The sequence below is a fragment of the Pelophylax lessonae genome, assembly GCF_965119305.1.
Source record: "Pelophylax lessonae genome assembly, chromosome: 5".
In the NCBI taxonomy this organism is placed as follows: Eukaryota; Metazoa; Chordata; class Amphibia; order Anura; family Ranidae; genus Pelophylax; species Pelophylax lessonae.
In genome coordinates this window covers 147,640,112-147,658,025 of record NC_138772.1, presented here as the reverse complement: position 1 = coordinate 147,658,025, position 17,914 = coordinate 147,640,112, and the positions used below count along the sequence as shown (strand labels likewise).

Genomic DNA, 17,914 nt, shown 5'->3' with positions numbered 1-17,914 from the left:
AAGGTGTCTAGGTCCTTACTCCTAACTAGACAGAAAATAACTGATTTGCTGAGGCAGAGAGAGAGAGGATATACCCTCTGGGACTGCCCCTAGGGTGTGGCCAGAGCTTTTTAATTTCCTGTCTAGTCCTGCTCCTGCGGAGGTAACATAACCCGAAGGTGGTGTATCACCGAGGACTACGTCTGTCGATGAGCGCTAGAGAAAATCACATGTAAGATCTGGCAGGCTGGTTGTACCCAAGTTGGTCAATCAACTTGAGTACATTCTGCCTGCCCATATATGTTGGCCGGTTCAGCAGCTTTCGAACCATCTATGGCCAGCTTAAGAGGGGGAGAGAGAGTACTACTACTGCAATTCACCTGGCTGTGCTGTGTAAATCTCAGGAATGGACACAAATACAAATTCCTTTGGCAGGTAAAACAGCTGCTATATACTGTATTTTCACCTGTAATTCAGCTTTTAGAAAGGAAGGAAAAGTGATTTCAAGGATGAATAATAAAAGTAAAAATGTCTCTCACATAAAAATGTAAACATGACAAACTCCTCAAAATATATGTGCTGTTTGAAATTATACAGTGCTTATTCTAATTGTTTTGCAACACCAAGTACAAAGGAAGAGGTTAACAATGGAGCAAAAATGATGGTTGAAAACATTAGGTAATATGTCTAGCTCTTGAAATATCAAATACATTAAGCACTGATTAGAACCAAAACACACAGCATGTAAATGGCATTATTATATTGTATCTTTATATAATCGTACTCCCTCAGACTTCACAAAGAAGTTCTTTTGTATTACCTAAAAAGAACATGGCATAAGCTGGAATTTGCCTTTAGGACAGTGTTTATATCTCAACAGGCAAAGGTTTCTCAACTTTTACTTTTCTTAATCTACAATAAATGACTGTGCTGGAAAAACAGACACATTATGTCTGCTGGGACTTAAAGGGCAGCCAAGCATGAAAGCAGCACAGTGCTCAGTCATGGCGAACACTTGCATACAGTGACAATGAACAGGAACAGCCTTCATTTAATGGTTTCTGACAAGGAATCTCGTGGAATTTTCTCTCTCATTAAACACTGTTGTTTAAAATATCTAATTAAATCTAAATTGGGGGGCTGCTTTTCATACGTATCTAAGCAGAAACGTGTCTCCTCTCCAACAAGCACTATGCAAGCATTAGCTGCACTCCCATCTCATCCCACTGTCCAAGGCTGGTCGCTCAGATGTAATGACGCTCCTTAGTTTAGATATGGTAAACCTTGTAAACATTTCCAAATTCTAAACTGGACAGACCTGACTCACACCCTGATGCATGTTTGTAACCTTTAAATAAAACACATTTGTTATGTGTTGCAGTCACCGGATTGATTAAGCACTTCTGTACCATATCCCAGCATGGCAGCACATTTTCTTTTTGGTACAACATCTGAAGGAGTACAACTTATTTTTTCCAACCTTGTGTTCTTAGAAATTCTTGCCACTGGGCAGGACAAGGGTCTCAATCACCGATTAGATACACACTGAAAACAGTGGCAGTGGATATCTCAACAGACAACCTGCCATTAAGGCTCCATGTACATGGGACGTTGTTAAAAGTCCCTTTGAATGCTGGGATTTTTAGGACGTTTGAAACGTCCGTTAGTTCGCGTTTGCACCCGCGTTTAGCAGGCGTTTGCGTTTAGAACCGTTCCTAGAGGTCAGAAAAATTATTCCCCTTTAAAATGGAAAAACGCGAACGCTAAACTCGGTCGCGTTTTTGCGTTTGAAACGCCAGGAAACACACGTTCGAGTGCAAATAATTGCGTTCCAAAAAACGTCCCTGAACTCAACTGCCTGCAAATGACTGTAAACGACCCTGTGTACATGGACAGATAAGATAACATGTAAGTGGGTTCAGGGGCTTCTGAAAAAAACGCCCAACTGCTCCTAAACGGCCATTTACAACGTCCCGTGTACATGGAGCCTAACTGCACACATTTCAGGGCCGCCATATTCTAATTTGCACACCACTATTAACTAAGAATGTTTACAACCAAGATTCACCCTAACCCGGTGACCCAGAACATGGGAGGTTCTACATCACAAAATGATGCAACTTCAGGCAACAAGTCAGTCCTATAATTAAATGCTTATGTTACCCTTTAAATGTCCTAAAGCGAGGGTGTACCCTACTGTAGGTTTAGCAGAATTTCAATGCAACCAAGAGACACAATATTTTAAAAAGGGCTTCTTGGTGGGGCTGCATTTTCTTATGCCCTTTATCCTGATCCCCCTGCTTTGGTTGAGGGAGGAGTCAGAGCGATGGATCAGTTGCTGATGAGGAGCAGGAAAAGTAAGGGATGCATGGAGAATGAAGTAATCAAGCCTAGTGGGATTACAAGCTGGGAACAACTAGCACACTTTACAAAAGGCAGATAGAATGGTCGTAATATTTTTGTCACACAGTATTTGCTCAATGGTCTTTCAAACACCTTTTTTGTGAAAGATGATGTCACGCCCAGTAAATAGATACCGAACATGTTACGGTTTAAAATTGCGCACACTCGTGGAATGACAACAAACTATGGTACTTAATCTCCATAGGTGACGCTTTAAAAAATTTTAACGGCTACCAGTTTAGAGTTACAGAGGAGGTCTTTTTCTAGAATTATTGCTCTCGCTCCGACAATAAGGGCGATAACTCGCGTGTGATTTGAACAGTCTCGCGTGTGATTTGAACAGTCTCGCGTGTGATTTGAACAGTCTCGCGTGTGATTTGAACAGTCTCGCGTGTGATTTGAACAGTCTCACGAGTGATTTGAACAGTCTCACGAGTGATTTGAACAGTCTCGCGTGTGATTTGAACAGTCTCGCGTGTGATTTGAACAGTCTCACGAGTGATTTGAACAGTCTCACGAGTGATTTGAACAGTCTCACGAGTGATTTGAACAATCTCACGTGTGATTTGAACAGTCTCACGAGTGATTTGAACAGTCTCACGAGTGATTTGAACAGTCTCGCGTGTGATTTGAACAATCTCACGAGTGATTTGAACAGTCTCACGAGTGATTTGAACAGTCTCACGAGTGATTTGAACAGTCTCACGAGTGATTTGAACAGTCTCACGAATGATTTGAACAGTCTCACGAGTGATTTGAACAGTCTCACGAGTGATTTGAACAGTCTCACGAGTGATTTGAACAGTCTCACGAATGATTTGAACAGTCTCACGAGTGATTTGAACAGTCTCACGAGTGATTTGAACAGTCTCACGAGTGATTTGAACAATCTCACGAGTGATTTGAACAATCTCACGAGTGATTTGAACAATCTCACGAGTGATTTGAACAGTCTCACGAGTGATTTGAACAGTCTCACGAGTGATTTGAACAGTCTCACGAGTGATTTGAACAGTCTCGCGTGTGATTTGAACAGTCTCACGAGTGATTTGAACAGTCTCACGAGTGATTTGAACAGTCTCACGAGTGATTTGAACAGTCTCGCGTGTGATTTGAACAGTCTCACGAGTGATTTGAACAGTTTCGCGTGTGATTTGAACAGTCTCACGAGTGATTTGAACAGTCTCACGAGTGATTTGAATAGTCTCACGTGTGATTTGAACACCGTTTTCAGTTGTGGGCGCGATTTACGTATGCATTTTCTTTCGTACGCAAGCTCACGGGGACGGGGGCGGGTTTAAACATTTTTTCCCATTTCATTTTAACACGGTTTAAAAAAAAAAAAAAAAATTAAAATCCGAAAACTTTTATTGCGGTCACAAGGAATGTAAACATCCCTTGCGACAGTAATAGGCAGTGACAGGTACTCTTTCTGGAGGGATCCCAAACCCCTCCTCTGCACTTCAAAGTATTCGAAATGCTGAAAGCAGCATTTTTGAATACTGACAGTTTTTTTAAATCAGCACAATTGGCAGCCAAGTAAACCGGAAGTGATATCGTTTCTGGGTTACATAATCGGAGACCCGATCGAAGCTGAATAAGGCTTCGTTTGGGACTCCAACCAGCCGGCGGGTGTGGGACGGGAGTCCCGGGCAGGGCAGCAGAGGCGAACCCTCCCGCTCACTGGGATAAAAGGGCAGAGTGGCTGCTGAGCTGAGCCGCATCAGTTATCTCCTAAAAGCCGACCGGCAGCTCTAAAAAAACGGTACTGGGTTGATGCCTGCAGCTGCAGGTATCATCCCAGTACAACCAGTTCTTCAAGCCGACATACAGGTATATTTCGCATAGGATTCGGTTCGGTTGTCAAGGGTCACCCTTGACCCTTGACAACGACGGCTTGTGTACTGTCGAAACCGGCCGGGACCTAGGAGTGCAATCACACTGCCATGTTATTTCTGGGACCGGACGAGACGCATTAAGATGTGGAAGCGCAACCCGTTATCCCCAGTATTTGGTTTGATCCAATGCCTGTTTTTTTCCTGCTAAATGTAAGTGTATCTACCTTATATAAATAAATATTGCCTGTACGTACTTCACTATATTGGCCATTCCTTTACTTTATAGTTGAGAAAAGTGGGGCTGGCTAAGGATTCTGAAGTTAAATAGTATATTGGCGATTGCAAGGTGGATCCTCAAGGAGGGCTCTAATCTACTCTGGAATATTGGCTTTTTGATGAATATCATTCTGCTCACACTGACCCCCTATAATTAAGGGGTCGGTGATTTCTGGTAAGCCTTTTCACACATTGGGTGTCCATGTGGTGAAGGGATTGAAGATCTATTTGTGTGTGGAAGAATCTTCTGGAGACTGCACTGAAATTTGTTGGTGCATGGGACTCTATATGTAATTTTTTTCACTTACTGCTGCTGCACTTTATATTCATTTCACTGTGCATGGGACTTTATATGTGACTTATCTCACTTAACATTGTTGCACTTTATATTCACCATTGTCAATGCACTTTATATTTATATCTTTTAAGTGACATCAGTGATTTATTCTAATAATTTAATATTTATATGCACTATTACCTTTTAATGGTTCACCATATTGAAACACCACACTTAGTGAACTTTAGATGAGCGCGGCTTTGTACACCTCCATAGGTGTATTTAAACCTCTTTTTCAATTTGGACTGCAGCCGCCCAGATGTGTGAGCCGGTTACACTTGCATGTCATGCAAATTGGATGTGAGGAAACCTGCATCTAATTCGCACATATGTAAACCCGGCCTAAAACCTGGAAGCTGATTGGTTACTATGCACAGCTGCAGCAGATTCTGTGTGCACCAGTTTTAGTAAATCCCCCCCTTGTTTTTTGCTGTCTACAGTTTCCCTTTATAGAATCAGTCCTAGAAATAATGATGCATCTCTGAACCTCTGCATATTCTTTTATACATATATATGCAAAAATAAAAAAGATGAATGATAAAAGACTCACAGTACCTCATTTGTGATATCGTATACAACTATTGCAGCTTGTGCTCCTCTGTAGTACATTGGAGCTAGGCTGTGGTATCGTTCTTGACCAGCTGTGTCCCAGATTTCAAACTTTACTGTTGTATCATCAAGGCAGACCGTCTGGGTAAGAAATGCCGCTATCAAATAATAAAGAGAAACATTTCCTTATTTTTTCTTAACTCTAATAGAACAAATTATGAGGAAAAATAACTTATCGGAAACTTCAAATACATATACACCTTTTCAAGTTAATATGATCCTAAGCATACACTAAGAAATGCTACATGATTATACTAGAATAATAAGTACAGTAATTGTGAAAATTCTACTCTTTAAATTAAGTTAATACAGAGATTTCACAGTTTAAATCTCGCATTAAAAAAAAAAAAAAATCACCACATTAGTACACATTTTATAAAATTTTTAAAAGTTACAGTACATATGCAGTTTTTTTGGCCAAAAGGATTCACAAAGCGCTATGGATTAACTAAAAATTCAATCAGAGCTTGTGCTGCAGAACTCTAAAAACAAGACTCTAAATTGCTTAAGGGTCTTTGAAAATGTAAAAAAAAAAAAAAAAAATACTCTTGGTTAAAATTATTATTTGGAAATATTTCCTGCCTGACATTTTTTCTTTACATGAAAATTTTTATTGGACCCCCCCACCCCCCCAAAAAAAACAAAACAAAAAAAAAAACAAAAAACGTACAAGGTAAAGACATGCATGGTGACGAAATTACAGTGTGAGGTGTAACAAGCATAACAGAGATTACAATTATCATCAGGATGTAGTCAAAATAATAAAAGCACTGTTACTTCTTCCACCAGTAAGTCAGATCTGAAACTAGTAGCCCAGTAATGGAAGAATGTGTAACAAAAAACCCTGTTGTGTTTATTTAACGCAGCAAATCACCCCTTTGAGTCATGTTTGCCTGATTAGTAGGAGGAAAAAAATTGAAGAACCGAGAGAAAAAAAAAAAAAAAAGAGGGAAGGTAAAAAGAGGAGAAGAGGGGTAGCAGAGCATAAAGCCAGGGAAAGGGAGCAGAAATGTAAGCAGGGGAGAATCCAATATGCTCCCTATGGCGATGCTACTCAAGAGCATCTAAAATTGTACCTATACAATGCCTATACAATGTCATGTAACAGATTAGCGTATTCAGCTGTGGATCTATAATGTAACCAGCAATGTACAGAGTAACACTAGCAAGCACGATTTGTATCAGTTCCTCCAAATCTGCTATTTTGTTAATGCAGGAAAACAATTCCGCAATCTTAGGTGGTTGTGGTTTTCTCAAGTGGACTGGGACACCCAGTGTGGCTGCGCTCTCCATATGCATTGCTAGGGATTTCAAAATACTGATGTTTAGACAGACTGGTATGATGTAGCAAGTACTGGGTGGGTGTAAAATCCGAGCAGCAACCCTTGACAGAGGTATGCGATGAACCAACCCCCAGAAAGAGAGACACTGCTGCCAAATGTGAATCAGGGTTCCCACATCTGCATTACAGCTCCAGCATTTATTAGAAGCTTAACCTCCCTGGCGCTAATCCAGAGTGTGGCTCGGGTAATTTTCAGTACCAAAAGCGGTAACCCCGATCCACACTCGGGATTACCCTGTAGTGATACCCTAGGATCCCCCGATGTCCTCCGGCCAATGCCGGTGTTCTATCAGAATACCGCTACCTATCAGATTCTGCAACCAGAAGTGATGGCCGAGAAAACTTACTGCGCATACGCGATGCATTCCAACATGAGCACTTTGCGTTCCAATAGCTTTCCTAATGAAACAGAACACGAAGCATTAGCAGCTCTTGAATTTCAGACTTATTTTTGCAGTAAAATCACCTTTTTTTTTTTTACTGAAATAGACTATTTCACGGCAACCAAGTGAAATAGTCTATTTCACTATATAATCAGTTTGTTGCCGAGCAGTGCGGGGTGTACCAAGATGGGCGTAGCCACCTTCTACCCGCAGGTTACTTGCTATATTTACTATATTACAATAATATTAGAAATGGAATACAGTTATTCAGTCTATAAGGTCAGTTTACTGGTAAAATAAATCTAAAATTCAAGACTTGCATGGGTGTAAGAAGCTACTTCGTTTTCTGTCACATAAGGAAAGCTATTGGAATGCATAGCAGGCTACGTTAGAAAGCATGACGCACGCGCAATAAGCTTTTCTTTCCGAACGTCACTTCTGGTTGCAGAATCTGATAGGCAGCAGTATTCTAATAGAATGTTGGCATCTTCTCGGGTTTCCTTCCCTGTGAGCGACGCAACGCGGGGGGCGGAAAATTTTAAAAAAAGTACACAAAACATCACGATACATTGTAATCTGTTAGGACATGGTTTTGTCACGAGTGCTTTGTCCAGTGCCCTGCCTGCACCTTTAACCACTTTACCACTAGAGCATTTTGCGGTCTTACGTCTGGGCCACTTTTTGCGATTCGGCGCTGTGCGACTTTAACTGACAATTGCGCGGTCGTGCGACGCCGTACCCAAACTAAATTGACGTCCTTTTTTTCCCCACAAACAGAGCTTTCTTTTGGTGGTATTTGATCACCTGTGCGATTTTTACTTTTTGTGCTATAAACAAAAAAAGAGCGTTTATTTTGAAAAAATAATATTTTTAACATTTTTTTATATGAAATTCCCCCCAAAAAAGATGTAAAAACCAATTTTTTTTTAAATTTTTGGCCAATTTGTTTTCTGCTACCCATGTTTGGTAAAAAAACGCTGCTCCTCCCCTGGCCCGACTCCCGCTGTGAATGAAAACAGCGGGAGCGCGCCTCCGGCGGCGCGTGAGCGCCGCCTACAGGGGAGGAGTCTGGCGACGTAGGTCTACGTCGTCAGACGGGATCGTGCCACTTTGCCGCAGTACTATTCCAGTACTCAGTGGTAAAGTGGTTAATGTTATATTTCTTTTATTTTTAATAATAATTTATTAATTCATTTATTAATAATTTTTATTGACTTTTACTGTTTTATTCCTAAGAATTACAGGCCTACAATATAAAAAAACAGATTTCCATGCAAAACAATGTACCGCTTTGACATTCAAAAACACTGACATAATCAGACTGCCAGGGAGGTTAAATAGAATTATGGATTAAAAAGTACTGCAGACGGCGTACAATACCATCTATTTTTTAATTTAAAACCATTCTCTTGTACATTTACATTGAAGGAAAAGATTTCTTCCTTGAAGACCACTTTTTTTCTGTATTCTCAAGTAACTGATGCACAGACAGTTATTCACTTAACCACTTAAGCCCCAGCCCTATTTCGGACACTTTTTGTTCACACGTTAAAACCAGTATTTTTTCCTAGAAAACTACTTAGAACCCCCAAACATTATATATATTATTTTAGCAAAGACTCTGGAGAATAAAATGTCGGTCATTGCAATAATTTTTGTCACGCGGTATTTGCGCAGCGGTCTTTAAAGCGCCATTTTTTGGGAAAAATTTTGAAAAAATCACATTTCACTGCATTTAAAAAATACTAAACAGTAAAGTTAGCCCATTTTTTTTTTGTATATTGTGAAAGAACATGTCACGCCGAGTAAATAGATACCCAACATGTTACGGTTTAAAATTGCGCCCCCCCGTGGGATGGCGACAAACTACGGTCAATAGAGATCTCAATAGGCGACGCTTTAAATTTATTTAACGGTTACCAGTTTATAGTTAGAGTGTAGCTCTTTTTTTTAAATTATTGCACACGCTCTGGCGATCGCGGCGATACCTCACATGTGTGGTTTGAACAGCGATTTCTTTGCGGCTCGACTTCCGTATAGGTTTTTTTTTGTGCGCGAGCTAACGGTGATGGGGGCGGCTAAATTTCCCCCCCCCCATTTATTTTATTTATTTTTTTAACTTTATTACAGTTTAAAAAAAAAAAAAAAAAATCTGATCACTTTTATTGCTGTCACAAGCAATGTAAACATCCCTTGTGACAGCAATATGTAGTGACAGGTACACTTTATGGAGGGATCGAGGGTCTAAAAGACCCTAAACCCCTCCACTACACTTCCCTGTATGCAAAACGCCAAAAACGGCGTTTTTGCATACAGCCGATTTTCAAATTTGCCGCCTTTTGCAGCACAGTAACCCGGAAGTGACGTCATGGACGCCGCCTCCGGGTTACGTCAACGGAGACCCGATCAATGCCGTTTCCAGCATTCATCGGGACTCCATCCAGCCGACTGACGTGCCGGCTGGGTGCTCGGGGCTCCCGGTGGGACGGTAGCCCCGAGCAAAGCCACGGAAGGCGGCGGGAGGGGGGGGGGCGTCCCCTCCCGCCCCCGGGTACCGATCGAGCGGCTCCCGAGCCGCATCGGTCGGTACCGACGGAAAGCCAACCGTCGGCTTCAAACCATGGTACCGGGATGATACCTCTAGCTAGAGGCATCATCCCGGTACACTACCGCAAAGTTTACCGACGTAGCCCTACGTTAGTATGCGGTAAGTGGTTAATAGGAATATAGAGAAGTGCCCAGAATCCCCCGAGATGGTGATGATGTTAAAGAAGCACTGTTGTAAAAATAAAACATCTTAAAAAAACACCCTTTGTAGGTCCCCAAGAAGAAAATCATAAAAAAAAGTTTAATAAATTCTAAACATGTATTTTACAGGTTTTGAGAAGCATCACATAATAAAAACTTTAAATTTTATGTACAAAAAAGCAGCCATAATAAGCACCAGGTATTGCTGTAAAATCTTCTGCAACCTTAAATTATTATTATACAAGCTTTACTATACAAGTCCACACACCCCTGTTAAAATGTCAGGTTTCTGTGATGTAAAGCAAATGAGACAAATAAATAATTTCAGAACTTTTTTCACCTTTAATATGACCTATAAACTGTACAACTCAGTTGAACAATAAACCTAAATCTTTTAGGAGGAGGGAAGTAAAAATAAAAAACTAAAATAATTGGTTGCGTAAGTGTGCACAGCCAACTAATACTTTGTTGAAGCACCTATTGATTTTATTACAGCACTCAGTCTTTTTGGGTATGAGTCTATCAGCATGGCAGATCTTGACTTGGCAATATTTGCCCACTCTTTGCAAAAACACTCCAAATCTGTCAGATTGCGAGGGCATCTCCTGTGCACAGCCCTCTTCAAATCACCCCACCGATTTTCAATTTGATTCAGGTCTGGGCTCTGGTTGGGCCATTCCAAAACATTAATTTTCTTCTGATGAAGCCATTTCTTTGTTGATTTGGATGTTTGCTTTGGGTCGTTGCCATGCTGAAAGATGAAGTTCCTCTTTATGTTCAGCTTTCTAGCAGAAGCCTGAAGGTTTTGTGCCAATATTGACTGGTATTATTTGGAACTGTTCATAAATTCCCTCTACCTTGACTAATGCCTCGTACACACGCAACGATTATCGGCCGACCGATCGTCCGACTTTTGTCCAGAGTGTTTTGTTGGTTGGAATGTGCCTAGACTGCACACGAATTTTCTCGGCCAACAAAAATCTACTTCAGAAGTGATGTCATGTGCTGGTTTACTTTCCGTGTGTTTTTTCTTCTCTGAGCATGTCCAGTCTTGCTCATCAGATTTTTGTCTGCTGAAATCTGTACTGACTGATGGAAAAATCAGCCGTTGTGTTGACGGCCAACAAAAATTTTATAGCCTGCACACCAGATTTTTTTCGGCCAAAAAGTCGGAGTCGGTTGTCTGAAGCATCATACTAACAAGCCGAAAATCGGCCGATCGGACGTTGGCCGAAAATTCTCGGCCAATTATCGACACGTGTGTACGGGGCTTTAGGCCCCTGTTCCAGCTGAAGAAAAACAGCACCAAAGTATGCTGCTGCCACCACCATGCTGCACTGTGGGTTTGGTGTTCTTTCAGTAATGTGCAGTGTTGTTTTTGCACCAAACATGTCTTTTAGAACTATGGGCAAAAAAGTTCAACCTTAGTTTCATTAGACCATAACTTTTCCCGCATGCTTTTGGGTGACTTAAAATGTGTTTTTTCAAAATTTAGCCAGGCATGGATGTTTTTCTTAATAAGAAAACATAATAAGCCAGTCCTCATGCGTGGAGCTGGGGACAAGCAGGGAGGCAAACAGAGTCAAGGCTACTACGCAGCACACCACAAGACACACATCAAAAACCTCAGCCCCAACAACTTCAAGTGTCAAATCCCCACACCTTGCGAGCCCCAAAGGAACACACATCCCCTGAAACCACCCAGTGAGAAAGCCAACCCACTCAGCAGCATGCCTGGCTCCAGTCCCCCCATGTGCAAATTCAAGATCTGCCATCTTCGTCATCAAAAATAAAGCCCTGTTAAGAAAAAAAAAAAAACTGGCTCGTAACTTTTTTATCTGGCTCCTAGATTCAAAGCAACATTTGTCAAGCCCGGATATACTGGATTCTAAATGTGCTTTTTCTGAAAAATACAGAACAGGTTTTTCAATTACTGTGGAAAAAAATGTTTAACAAAGATGTGATTGTATCTATAGTTTTATGCTAAAATTTGGGCATCGTTAGAAATAAGTGTGTTAAAAGCAGTATGTGCAAATTGCAATGCACAAGAGAGCTTTGTCTTTCAACAGAATCTACAGCATCCAGCATTTTTCAACATACTGTGCATTTAAGGCAGGGCAGTAATATCTTGGAATTTAGGCCGCTTATTTGCAGCCACCAGATTCCAGCAGCAATCTGCGGATTCTTTTAGCTGGAGTGACCAGGGCATGCAAATTGTAGCGGCCACTCAGCCTATATGAATTAATGACAGGCTGACAGCGGCCATTGCTATTCGCATTTAGCCGCACACATATCGGTTACCTGTGGTTAGGGAAAGATGTCTGAGCCTTACATCACCCTTTGGAAATGGCTGCTTTACCTTTGGAAATATGCTGCTTCCTGCAGCTATTATAATTCACATACTATGCACCTATTTTTTTCTCAGAAAGTGGTCTTCTGATTCTATTGAGGTTTTTGGTCTGCCAGAGTTTCCTTCCGTTTCCAAGTGCCTTTTCATGGTGTAGGAAACTGTACTCACTGACACCTTGGCTTTCTTTGCAATTTCCAAGGGTTAGAATTGCCTTTTTCTTGCCATTTTGAGAGCAATATACAATTTCCTGCAGTATAATACTGTCCCAAATATTGCTTAAGAGGGTGTAGTAACACACAGTCAGTTTCAACACTGCTTTTATACAGACAGCTTGTAAGTAATCAATAAAACTTGGGAATAGTAATTGGCATAGGAATTGTTAGCATGAACTTTCAGGGCTTATGTTACATTGCTGCAGAACAACTGAGTTGTTAAAGTGATTGTTAACGATCACCTTGTAAAACAACCCATTCAAATTAAAATAGAAATAAAGGCAAGACATTTGTGTATTGACCACACACACACACACACACACACACACACACACACACACACACACTATAAATACCTTTTTTTAATATAAGTAATCACATTCCCTCCATTCTCAGCAGCATAAGAGCTGGGGCAGGGGGGGGGGGTGGGGTTTAGGGGGAGAAGCAGACGCGTCTTCCCAGTAAATGGCTGTGCAGAGGGGGGCATGTCAGGACAAGTGTGAACATTGGAGGAGAGCAGGCTGAGTTCCCAGCACAGCTAGACAACTGACCACGTTGTTTTCTTATGCCTAGTGGGGTTAGTTTATAATAGGAAAGCAGGAGGGACTTACAGGAACACCAGGGATTTCACACAAAGCAAGAAATACAAAGAGAACAGGATACTTTTCCATACAAGTACATGGTACAGCAGGCATAAACAAGAATATGAAATGTTGGGGTAACAAACACTTTAACCCAGGACTTCTTACCTGAAAATGCCTTTTTGTATAACTCAAAAATGTACATTTGTTTTCAGTTTTTGTTCAGCCAGTTTTTTTTTTTTTTTACCTCTGGCAGTTTACTGCTTACCTTTGTACCATTTCAATTTATTTACTCGACTAAAAACTGGAAAAATTAGGGTGTTCTAAAATGTTTTATTGGTAGTGTATATTTAATGTTTCTTTCATTACAACACATTTATCACTTTCCCTTTGTAAAAGTTCCCAAAAGATGCTCAATAGGTTTGAGGTACACTGACTGTGTAGGAAAGCAAGGCCATGTCACCATTCTTTGAACTTTCTTGGACCTCAGATAAGACTTGGCACATGGTTAGGATCATTGTCTTTCTGAATAACAGGACTAATCCTACACACTACTCTGAGCACCTTATTAAATTGTTAGATAATAGGAGGCACGTCAGAGTTCCAAATAGGAGCTAAAAGTCAAGAGCTGTGAAAAAGCACACTCGGGGTCAGAGGGTTGTTGCATGCACAAATAATAACTTGCCGAGAACAAAAAAAAAAGTCTGCTCCTTGGGAATATTGCTACTTATTCGGCATTAACATATCTGACCCAGAAGCATTGTCTCTGCAGAGCACAGTCATTTTTCTTTTGTCCACGTTTAGTTGATGCCACATATCACAGCTATATATTTTCACCAACGTTACTTAGCTTTCATGCACAGTTGTTCTCTCGTCCCTTTGATTCTTCACATAAAACTATACAATGAGTCGTACATTGTCATATTTGGACTTATCTTGAAACAAGCCTTTTTCAATATTAGGAATGAAAATGAATAGTGGTGTGAGGCCCATGCTGTGGGAGAATGTTTTCCAAATGCCTTGTGACTGCACTTCAACTAACTTATTTAAGCTGGCATTAAATATCATACAAGTCTATTGTTAGCTTGACATTCTCCTCTCTATGTAAAGCATATGTAAAATCTGACCATGAATTTCTCGTTTGCTACCTATAAATATGTTATATCTGTTAAGTAAGGGTAATGAATACATTTATTGATTGTGTATGAAATTCAGAGCTGTCCAGTATATGGCCCCTGTGTTTTCCCAGACTACTCCCAGTTTTATCTTGAACTATAGAGCAGTTAAGCCGGGTACACATGGGCCGAATGTCGGGAGACATTTGCCTGTTCAAAAAAAAATGTGTATGTCGGCTTGTCCAACAGAAGCCGGCTTTTGTTGGATGAGCATGCTGGAAAACCAGCAGCCGACCAACTCCCGATCATCGCTTTCAGCCAATAGGGGGGTGTCCCCCTGTCATAACACAATACCACAGCGGGGTAGATCGCTGTACTTACTATACATAGGGGGGTGTCCCCGTGTCATAACACAATAGCACAGCGGGGTAGATCGCTGTACTTACTATACATAGGGGGGGTGTCCCCTTGTCATAACACAAAAGCACAGAGGGGTAGATCACTGTACTTACTATGCAAAGTGTGCTGAATTTTTTTTCGTTCAACCCAGCGTGTACCAGGCTTAAGGCTGACAGTTCGGACATGAATCGTATCGCATTGGTGTGAACCACCATGCAATCCAATTTTGCTGCGGACCCAAAAAAGGGTCCTGTGCATGTTCAGTCTGAATCAGATGCGAATTCAGCCATACAATCTGTATGGCTGAATTGGCATCGCACAGAAAATGCATGTGATTTTCAGAGCAGTGCACGCCGAATCACATGCAATGTCTCTCATCGCTATAGTGTGAACCGGGGCTTAAGGAACAGCTCCAGTCCCAGAAGCCGACTTATTAGTGGAAACGCGTCGGGGGGGAGCTAGCCGTGCTGTCACAGGTCCCGGAGTGAGATGCAGACACCCGCGACCACCCTGTACATGCTGTATCTTCATCTGGATTTTATCTCCCCCTTATTGTAAGCAGCTGATTGATCCGTTCTATCCTAAGAATTATACCATCTGGCCGATCAGTTGGGACTTCTTGAACTATTACAGTATATGCTCACATCTCTCCACATGTGGTAAGAGTCCACTCCTATCACTGGGTGTTCACATGTTTATTCAAGGTTATTGAGAATCACTTTGGATCACCATTTTTGGGACGAGGCCACACCCACCTCCCAACACTCCCCATCCTTCACTTTACCAGGACAGCCGTTGGGATTGGGACGCAGAGAACACCGGCCGGCGCTGGGTGGGCGTGTATACCAGCGGATCCCCGCCCACCTTTCAACATCCGCCTCTGTATTGGCTGGAAGGAAACCATACCTAGGTGGCGGAGAAGATCGCGGCTCCGGAGGAAGAGGCCTGTCGGATGATGCCTCGAATGCATTATCCGACATGACAGAGGCATCATCCGACAGGCCTCTTCCTCCGGAGCCGCGCTCTTCTCCGCCACCGAGGTGAAGTACCTCTCCTTCCCCAGCTGGATCGGAACGCCAGCCAATCCTGAATAGGATGCTGAAAGGTGGGCGGGGATCCGCTCCTGTACACGCCCACCCGCCGCAAGTACGAGACTTCTAATGCAATGCCGTGGCCGTGAGAGTCAATGCCCGTGCACAGTGAAGAATACTGTGCACGAGAGTTGTCCTTTTCGGTAAGATGTTTCAACGCAACTGCGCCCAACATTTGGAGCTGCATATAGTTGGGAGTTTTCGGCAAGATGTTGCGCCCGCATTTGGAGCGTATATACATAAAGGATTTTAAAAAAATAAAAATCGGCAGCATGGTTAACACTACTGATAGATATTTAACTATTTATTTAAATGGAAAGATTTAAAAAAAAAAAAAACTTAATACCAGAGCCTGGCAGTTGAAAATTTGTTGTGTATATATACATGCTGCCGATTTTATTTTTTTTAAATCCTTTATGTATATAAGCTCCAAATGCGGGCGCAACATCTTGCCGAAAACTCCCAACTATATGCAGCTCCAAATGTCGGGCGCATGCACAGTTGCGTTGAAATGTGTGCGTGTGCATATATACACACACACACACATATATACATACATACGTCCTAGCGCCCGTTAATTTAACGGGCTTAATGCCTAGTCTAGTTTTTTGGACTGCGTTTGTATCTACACATCAGTTAGCATTCATCTGCTGTTTAAGTTCTGCTTACATCCGTTTTTTGCCCGCTTCTGTTTTTTAAACAGAATAAAAATAAAGACTTTAAAAAAAGGGACCTGAACGGAAGCAAATAAAACAGATGACATCCGTTTGTACTCCATTGAATCTGTTGACGGATGAAAAACAGACGGGATGCCCTAGGCCCCTTTTACATAGGAATCCATTCAGTCACGTCTTTTAAAAGAGAAAGCGGATTCATTTTACATCAGTTTGCACATCCGCCATTAGTTTAGTTCAATTCATTTTATATCAGTTTGCACTTCAGTTTACATCAGTCTACATCCGTTTTTGAATCTGTTTATTCTTAGTTGTTGCAGAGAGCAGTCAGAGGTAATGCAGTATTTTTGTAGTGAAAATGTACAGTATTTTAATGCTGGCAACTGCAAAAAAAGGGAAGCTGGCATCAGTTCCAATGACAGTGGATTGAACAGACCTATTAACAAGCATCTGGTGCTTATCTTGGGCCCTATGCTTGCGGCACCCTTACTCCAGACATAAATCAAAAGCCCCACTCTAAATTTTTTTTTTATTTACAGTATCTTCCTACCACCCACCAACCTTCCTGAATAGTCTTTTTTTTGGTGAAGACAGAAATACTCACCTAAGTACCTTTTCCAGGTCCCTCACTGGTGCTGGTCCTGGAGCAGGGGACAGCTGATCTATCATTGTGATGGAGCCCTGAAACTACTACCTACTAGTCCTCCGATTTCCACTGTCATCCCCTCTCTCTCCTGATAGGACCTTGCCAGCAGCCATCCAATTAGAAGTGTCCACATCTCACAGGCAGTGACATGGACACCCATAGAAGGACCCTTCCAGGAAGTTTAATGTATTTATAGATGTACATAAATACGTCAGGAAGTTGCATGTCCAGAGGTATTTAACTTCCAACCCTATTAGAAGCACCATCCCCAATTCAGATGGCTTTAGACATTCATCTCTAGCCAATGCATCACTTTTCAATCCGCCAGTGAATCTTCCACCCTCTCTGAATGTGTTCAGGGATGTGGTACTCGCGGATTTAGAAAAGGTGAATTGCAAGAGGGTGTATATGGATCCCAAATTTAAAGTGGGTATGGATTCCCTTAAAAAACGTAATGACATTGTGGTACGCCCGGCGGACAAGGGCGGAGGGGTAGTGATCTTGAATAAGGTGGACTACTGTGCAGAAATGCACAGGATATTGTCCGATCAGGACACCTATCGCCCTTTGCCCAAGAATCCCACTGCTTCTTATAAGAAGGATTTGGTCTCACTGGTGGAGGAGGGTTATAAGCAGCAAATTTTGAATAAAAAGGAGAAGGAGTTCTTGATTCCTGTGGCACCTCGTATACCCATCATGTACTATTTGCCCAAAGTCCACAAGGACCCTCTCCACCCCCCAGGAAGACCTATCATTAGTGGCATAAACTCTATCACATCTAAAGTAGGGCGCTATATAGATCATTATCTCCAACCCATTGTCACTACTATGCCATCATACATCAGGGATACCACCCAGGTGGTTAGATCTCTGGATTCTTTTGAGTGGAGAGAGGGCCTTCTGCTGGCAACAGCGGATGTGAATTCTCTCT

General features: G+C 41.7%; 1 protein-coding gene across 1 annotated transcript in view; it reads right to left on the bottom strand.

Moving 5' to 3' along the window:
* RAB5A (RAB5A, member RAS oncogene family) overlaps window positions 1-17,914 on the bottom strand; it is a 91,319-nt gene that overhangs the window by 15,162 nt on the left and 58,243 nt on the right. Inside the window, exon 3 of the mRNA XM_082257326.1 lies at window positions 5,389-5,540. Coding sequence (XP_082113452.1) covers window positions 5,389-5,540 — 152 coding nt within the window. The remainder of the gene's footprint in view (window positions 1-5,388; window positions 5,541-17,914) is intronic.